General features: G+C 32.8%; 1 protein-coding gene across 1 annotated transcript; it reads right to left on the bottom strand.

Annotated features, from left to right (window-relative positions):
- Positions 1–1,637: 1,637 nt before the first annotated feature.
- LOC144839832 (uncharacterized) lies at positions 1,638–7,470 on the bottom strand. The gene is made up of 4 exons (XM_078695370.1): positions 7,375–7,470; positions 6,574–6,917; positions 5,921–6,187; positions 1,638–5,215 (listed from the first exon to the last, which is right to left on the bottom strand). The coding sequence occupies exons 1-4, from the start codon at positions 7,426–7,428 to the stop codon at positions 3,466–3,468; spliced, it is 2,415 nt and encodes an 804-aa protein (XP_078551496.1). The 5' UTR covers positions 7,429–7,470; the 3' UTR covers positions 1,638–3,465.
- Positions 7,471–8,386: the final 916 nt, after the last annotated feature.

The raw sequence follows: 8,386 nt of genomic DNA, 5'->3' as shown, positions 1-8,386 counted from the left end.
GATATGGTTGAATGATTCCAGAGCATCACTTTACGTCATGTTTCTAGTAAACACACTTTTTAAATAAATCGTAAAAAATATAAATGTTGAAATTTTTAATTCTTTCTTTTCCCTATCTGGATAATGAAGTGTTTCTTCTAAATACCAGATTAAACATTTTGGGAAATGTAAGCATATACAGGTCAAATTAGCAATTGAACAACAGTGAAAACTCATGAGGTAGATTTTGCCATGCACTTGTGACGTCACAGCAATTTAAGTGCGTGTGGCGATATCGTAAATCTCGCAATCATACTATACGTTGTTAAGATATGGTTGTGGCGTCACAAGTCTCTGTATTCTTGTCTTTACGTCACCCAGAGCTACGACGTCAATGTTAACAACTGGAGCGTATCACTGGCAGAACACCCCGCGGAATTTTCAAACGTTTCTAATACAGTACGTATACCATGGATTAATGAATATTTATTAATCCATGGTTATACCACTATTTCAATTACAACTTAATTTCTCCAACTCATTGCATCTCGCATAAAATTCGATCGATTTACCATAATATTCAAAAGTAACGTAGGCTATAATTGCACAAACTAATTCGCCATAAACATTTTTGAATGCGATCCCAAATACTAAATTGTCAATTATGTGTTGTATGAAACAGATAAAAGAGTTTTATGCCATTATTTATGTTTTATTTATTTAACGATCATTCTGTTCTCACGAAAGACTCACTGTAGCGCATAGGATGTTTTGTAGGCAATCCTAATCTACCTTTTTGTTGAGTTTCGATTTAGGTATGTGCTTTTTACTTTCTGTAGGCCTCACACACGGTACAACACACATCCACACACACACTATTCACTCCAGGGGTAATTTGAATATCCATAACTGACACATCAGATGTCAGAATGTCATTACACTTCTGACTAACAGAAATACACTTACAGAATTACACTTACAGAATTGTATATGATGGACTACTGGACATATAATTCCATTTATTATTTAGAGATTATACAGTTTAGTAATACTGTAAAATCGATATATTCACCGGTTAATAGTACTACTAGACTTACTATTAGTATTAAATAGGTTAATATATTGATTTTTCTGAAATATAATAGACATATGCACTTAAAGATGTATTGTCCCCCAAAATCATGAAAAATAAAGATTTTTAAAATCGAACTTTGAATAGGCCATTTTGCAGTTTTAATGAAGTTGTTCACTTCCATAAGAAAAAAATAATTTCACCTATAAAAAGACAAAATAAACAGTTAAATTACCCAAAAACTCATTGTCTTCCAGACAATTTGACCATTTTTTGCTTTAAATTACATTTTTCTCAGATAAAAATTTTTTTTTCAGACCCAATTTTTTGTGAGAGTGAATAACTATTATGTGACATTAAAATAACATATTCAACAAAAAAATTTAAAAAAATATTTTTTTAGGGGGACAATATATCTTTAAAATTTACATATTATAAAGCATGTAGCCTAATAATGTTACCCAAGTATATCATAATGGGAATGAAAAATGAAAAGATATTGTAGTGGTGGTTTGCCGCTATCATAATAATGCTTGGTTGCAAAGTTTACGATTTTCGACTTCAAATGCTGACTAAAAATGTCATAAGCCGACTTTGGAAAGCCATAAAAAGCCCTAATACCATAAACGTATGGTTCACAAGGAAATACGCGAAACGCAACTATTTAACAAATGGCAAGCAGTATATTTCGAATGACCTCGCTTGTGACAGATTACGTCCTAGTGGGAACACAGTTTTATGTAGTCTCCTAATGTTGTTTCAGATGTGTGATAAGAAAAAAATGCAACCATCATCAAACTATAACAACTCCATTTAAAACCATCAACAATGCGGATTATATGTCAGATGTTACATTTTTATTATTACGATACAGTTGGGAGATATACTACTGTATTATATAACAGGGCAATCTCCATGTCTGCAGTACGGTATTATGCCTACTGTATTTATTGTTTGCATGAGCATTAGAGATCATTTCAAAATTATTCTACTACATTTACTACATTTTCTTACTGAAATAACGTATGCATTTTAGTTTGTTTGATCATGGACCTTGTAGAAGATTATGAGGCCGCACACTGCAATACACAGTTGTCGTATTCGATTGGGAACTTTCGTTGTCAACGTAAAGATTCGTTGAGTACTTTTTGTATTCGAACAGAAAGTCATTCGAATAGAAAACGTTGAAAACGAAAGCTTTTTCGTTAGAACAATCTCAACGCTCAAAATACTCCGTTAAAGAAGTACTCAACGGAAAAACTGTACTCAACGGTGAAAGTCTAAATCGAATACGACAAGTGTGTCATGGTTATCACAAACAAGCTTGCTAAATACATGCAGATTTAAAGATGTATTAATTGTCCCTTAGAAAAATGAAGATTAATAAAATCAGACTTTGAATATGCCATTTTGTAGTTTTAACCCCGAAAAAATAATGTTTTCACTTATAGTATGACAAAATAAACGGTTGAACTCAACCAAAAACCCATTGAATAACTTTAATATTACTTTGATATGGCCAATTTAAATCTAGAATATTTTGACCTTCATTTTTTTGTGTTTCAAGTGACAATACATCTTTAAATTACAGTTTTTTCAGGTAAATTATTTTTTTTCCCGTCCAATTTTTGGTCAAAGTGAATAACTATTAGGTGACATTAAAATGGCATATTCAACAAAAAAAAATTTTACAATTTTTTTCAGGGAGACAATACATCTTTAATAGTAAATACAAAATGTCAGCGTAGAATCATTAATTTCATTCATTAGATGATTTTTTTTATATAGTGCCTTCTAATTTTTTATTTTAAGATTTTGGCCCAGTACAGTAGTTGTAATAACTAATATTTTGGCAAGACTGCATGGTCATTCATATCACATCTTCAACTAAAATCTTTAAAAAAAAAACCGATTTACCGTTTCCAACTGATGCTGTGCTTGGCAAAATAACGATTTGGTAAAGTTGTTGTGACCTAACATTTTTATTCATTCAAGATGTCTAAAGTAAGCAACAACCAAAGCTGACAAAAGAGCTGGATAGTGTATTAATTAGGCTACTGTGAATGTGAAGCAAATAAAAAATACTATAGTAAAACCCCATTTATAGGACCTACTAGAACGATAACGATCGACGATAAGTAGGCCTAATATGCATTTTTCCCACAGAAAAGTGTTCATCTTCCTATAACTACTTTAATGCTGTCTTTGATGAAAATAATATTTTCACAAGCCCAATCAGACGATGTCATGATTTATATTAAGAGCAATAATACCATGATGATATAACGATTTTATTGTCCTTATTGATCATGACGTCATCAAAAAAGAAGAAAAATGTATTTACAGTATTTTATATTGTTATTCTTTATCGCCCATAGTACAAACGGGCCTTAATGAAGAGAAAATTATATGTTTTATGTTGTATTTTTGTCGTGAACTATTTGTACAGGAATGTTATACAGTGCTTCATCTGTTGTATTTGTTGTAATCAGCTTACCAATGTTCTCATATATAGGCCTACCCTGCCTAAAGAATCTGTGCCCTTCCTTCCGTCGAGCAATGGCTGTTGGTTGGACTCCAATTTTATTTCCAAACCGGTTGCGGCTACTATGAACACTAGAATGTTTACCAAATGATGATAAAGCAGATATCATTTCTGAATCGGTTTTGAGTTTGTGGAAATTGGTAATAAAAGAATGTATTGGCTTATGGAAGACCTGTGGATTTTCTTTGTATTTATTCTTTAGGACAGCGACGAAGTGGTCTATGTCATCAATATTCCCCTGTATCTCTTCTTCATCTCCACTATCCTCCATTGAATCATTGCTATCTTCCATATCACTATACTCTATCACCTGAACAAAGTCTGTGTTGGTAGTAGGTTCTGTGTGCTCTTCTGTTATCTCAATACCTTCCCGCTCTCCAAACATATTATCAATGTGAACAGTAAAACGATTTTCATCTATTTCTATTCCTTTAGCTATTTTGAAAAAAACTTCCCTAAGGCTTGGGCTGCACTTAGGGCAGATGATGCATTCTGGAAAGTGTTTGGAAACCATGTGCTGATGCTTGCAAAGAGCTCCATTCATACCAAAGAAACATGAACATACTCCTGCGAACATATCGATTTCGTAAAACGTGCTAGCTGTCTTCTCTGAAGGAATCTGGAAGTGGTATTGGCTCAACTGCACGATATCTTCTTTCTCCAGATGCCACTGTTGTATAAGTTGATATCTGTTAGAAATTGATGTGCATTTATTGTATGCTACTTCCAGAAGTCTCTGTTCATAGTATGCCTGCAGCCGTGTACATAAAAAATCAACAAGTTGCACAATATTGAAAGACTTTGTTCGCAAGTACACATCATCTTTCTGCATTCTCGTGGTTAACTCGTGGTAACTGGTTTCATGTTCTCCTATTGGCAGTTCATCTCGTATGAAAACAGCCCACAGATGTTTGCGCAAAAAAATATGTTTGATATGCAACCCATAGCAAGGATACTTACAAGCAATTATATCAGTTAAAATATTGCTGTAGTTTTGTTCGAGTTCTTCATATGATTTAGCATACAGCATATCCTTCAGTAATTTCTGAAGGTGTGGACGATCCTCTTTGGATATTTTATGCTTTTCATCCAAAAGAGATCTCCACATTTCTTGCAAAATGTGGAAGACGGAAAGTAACTGGTGAGAATCAGGAAAAACATTTTGCAATGCATTTTTTTCGGCTTCCGAATCATCACTCATAAATACGTCTGGTCCATTTTCACTTTTTCCAAAAAAAGCATCTTGTGGAAATACAGACGTCAGTAGCTGCAAGCCGGCAGTTAATACATCTTCAGCTTCAGATGTTGTCACAAGAACTCCAAGAGGTACACCACCTGCGCTACTATGCGCTAACATCACATACACTCGACACCCATAGTGATTCAAACCTCCTAAAGAATCAAGAAAAACCAATTCACCACTTGGTTGATAACAGCGATGTACTCGTTTCATTAAAGGGGTGCACAATGCTACACATATATTTCCTCCGCTCAGTTCTTCCTCCATTGTACAAATAACCTCCTCTGCATTGTAAACGTTTATATTCCTCTTCAAATCAACCAACATTGATTCACGGTTTGGCTTTACATAATGATGTTGGAATGTTTTGTTGTAAAACCTATAAAAAATATAACAGTTAAAAACTCCATGTCTTTCATCAACATCATATATTAATTAATCCTACGATCAAAGCAAAAAATCATTCATTTTAATCCTAAAATAAAAAAAAAATCTGACTGACCGACCTAGTTTTCCAATTGATTGTGTGCTTGAGTAACATAACAATTTTGGGCTAATACTATGCATTACAATATTATGGTTACTTCTGTCTACAGTGCAAGCAAATGTTATTTTCTCTAGGATGAAACAATTATTTGAATTTTTAAGTTATTTTTGCTGGCAAGAAAATGGCATTTGTTCATACATTAAAGAGGCATTGTCCTCCTGAAAAAATAATCTATTTATTTTTTATTTAATATGCCATTTTAATGTCACATAATAGGTATCCACTTTGACCAAAAATTTGATTTAAAAAAATGCTATCTACCTGAAAAAACAGTAATTTAAAGCAAAAAATAGTCAAATTGGCTGCCAGCCAATGAGTTTTTGGTTGAATTTAACCATTTATTTGGTGATTTTATAAGTGAAAACAATACTTTTTTTGTCGTTTTATTTCTATGGAAGTTGTTAAAATATTAAAACTACAAAATAACCTATTCAAAGTCTGATTTGATTAATCTTCATTTTTCATGTTTTTATTTGGGGGACAATACAATGTTTCAGGTTTTTGCACCTCAGCAAAAGCAGGGCCTAAATGACTTACCTATAGCACCACTGAGTGTCTGGAGATTGAGATCGGTCACCAGAAACAAGCACATAGTCATCACCATGCTCTTCTTGCATGTCAAACTTATGAGCTATCATTGCCGTCGAAGGTGAATGTCCTGATTCGTACAAAACTTTAAATTTCTCAATAACAAATGGCGAAACATCTCTGTGCTTTAAAACATCAGCACAGTTTACAAGATGGTTATGTGTATAATTTAGTCGCACAATCATTGGCATGCTGTTTGAATGAATGTCACTCGACCTTTAAAAAAAACATGTTTTAATTAAGACAATATTGTTTTTTCTATTATTTGAAATTGAATTGGAATAAAATTATGTATATATAGCAATAATAGGAACAGATGATGATTTTGAATTAATAGCAAATTGAAATTGTTGGTAAAATTGATAATACTCTTAAATTTAATTTTATATCATTCTTCACTGCACCTATATTGTGTGATTATTTAAAAGTGTAGTGAATAATGTAATACATTTAATGTGTAGGCCTAGTTTAGAAATAAAATAAAACAACATAGAAAGACAAGACAACAACAGAGTTCATCATAAGTCAGAGATAAAAAAAGATACTTTACAACCATATATTTGCTCTCTGTATGAAAAATTATCTTTCTTTTATTACTGTACCTGCTTTTCCTATTTGATATAATTTTCTTAACTGTTATGGCCACAGTTGCTGGACATTTGGTGTTTTTTGATCCAGCTCTCTGGTCAGCAGTGGATGTCCTTGGTAAGGTATTATGTTGACATCTTAGGTCCAATGTGTAAACAACCTTTGTACTTTTCTTTGGTATACGTTTACGGGATATTCTATATGTATCTTTAGAAGTATCTTGAAATGCTTGCAACCACATGTTTGCTTCTACTTCCGTTGTTAAATTCAATCTTAAAACAGATTTGAACTTTCCATTTAGCTCCGGCACCTCTTCAAATTCACAAATGGTATGCGAGTATTCCGATGGAAGAATGTTCTGTAAAATTAAACAGGTACATGGATTCAATTATATAAGAATATTAATATCTAACTGTCTCCCTGAAAAAAAAAATGAAATTTTTTTTCAAGTTGAATGCAATTTTAATGTCACATAATAATTGGATCAAAAAAATATATTATTTACCAGAAAACATTGTAATTTAAAGCAAAAAAATAGTAAAATTGACCCATCTGACAGACAATTTTGGTTTGATTGAATTTAACCATTTAGTTTACAGTTTAAAGTGAAAACTTTTGGAGGCCTTTTTTGAGAAAAGAAACAATTTAGCGCCCTCTGTAGTTCTGTCCTAACACGTCGGAAAAGAAAAATATTGATGCAGCCTGCCTATTTTTAGGCAGTCCTTCGTTTAGGTTGTTCTTTGCAGGAAGACGATAAACAACGTCTACCGTCACTCCAAATGAATATGACGCTATAATAATAGTTAATTGTTTACCTGAAGTAGCTGAATATCACTATTTGGGTTATGAAATTGACAAATCTCTATCATTTTTGCAATAAGTCTGTATACGCAACAACACTTCAAGCGCCCGCCGCGGATGAAAAGATTTAGCGCCCTCTATAATTGATGTAACACTACTTTACTGATGATGTCCCCGCCGTCAGCGGCAGTTCACCCGTTTGTGGCCCGAATTAAAGACGTAGTGTCCCCCAAAAACATGAAAATGAAGATTAATAAAATCGGACTTTAAATGGGTCATTTTGCAGTTTAAATAAAGTTATTCACTTCTGTAAAAAAAAAGACAAACTAAACGGTTAATTTTAGACAGACAATTTAAAATATTGTTTTGCTTTAAATTACATTTTTTTCAGATAAATCATTTTTTTTCGAATCAGTTTTCGGTAAAACTGAATAACTAATTACTATTACGTGACATTAAAAAAAAATGTAGGGGACAATATATCTAAACGGCTTTAGCAACGGCGATATCTTTATTTATTTTTATTTGAACCATATTTAATGAGGGTGATCCCGGCATCCAGCAATTGCTAAAAGTATTCTGTATTTAATACAAAAGATCTTGGATCCTGTATTGATCTGGCCATTACCACTGGAATTATGGCTTTAGTTTTATTAGATGGTGGTTTGTGAAATAGTCCTACAATAGAACTTATACAAGGAGAATACAGTACACTTTTTTGCAATGTAGTAAAAAAAATATGCGATAGAGATACGGGTGGATGACATGCAAAGATTTTCCATGATTTTTAAGTCTTTTTTTACCCCCTGAGTAGGCCTATAGTATAGAGGCGTGCATGGTAGACGCGTCTGCAAAGGGCGTAGCTAGCTAGTAGTATAGGCAAAAATGAACCAGCGAAGTCTTTAATTTAAAAACAATAACTCATTTCAGTTCATTATCTAAATAATTCTATGAAAGCGATTGCTAACAATGATAAGTAGCTCTCTGTGTGAGAACAAAAGAACTTTCTGACTCAGCTCAGCTCAT

Source organism: Antedon bifida, chromosome 4 (genome assembly GCF_963402885.1).
Source record: "Antedon bifida chromosome 4, ecAntBifi1.1, whole genome shotgun sequence".
Classification (NCBI taxonomy): domain Eukaryota; kingdom Metazoa; phylum Echinodermata; class Crinoidea; order Comatulida; family Antedonidae; genus Antedon; species Antedon bifida.
Note: the sequence above shows the minus strand (reverse complement) of the source record. Positions and strands in the feature narration are given on the sequence as shown.

Bases quoted from the DNA above. Each gene is read 5' to 3' on its own strand.
- LOC144839832 (XM_078695370.1), bottom strand. From the start codon at position 7,428: ATGATAGAGATTTGTCAATTTCATAACCCAAATAGTGATATTCAGCTA. The intron at 6,918-7,374 runs GTAAACAATTAA...TTAATTTTACAG, and splicing joins GTGATATTCAGCTACTTCAG to AACATTCTTCCATCGGAATA. The intron at 6,188-6,573 runs GTACAGTAATAA...TTTTTTTTAAAG, and splicing joins ATATCAAATAGGAAAAGCAG to GTCGAGTGACATTCATTCAA.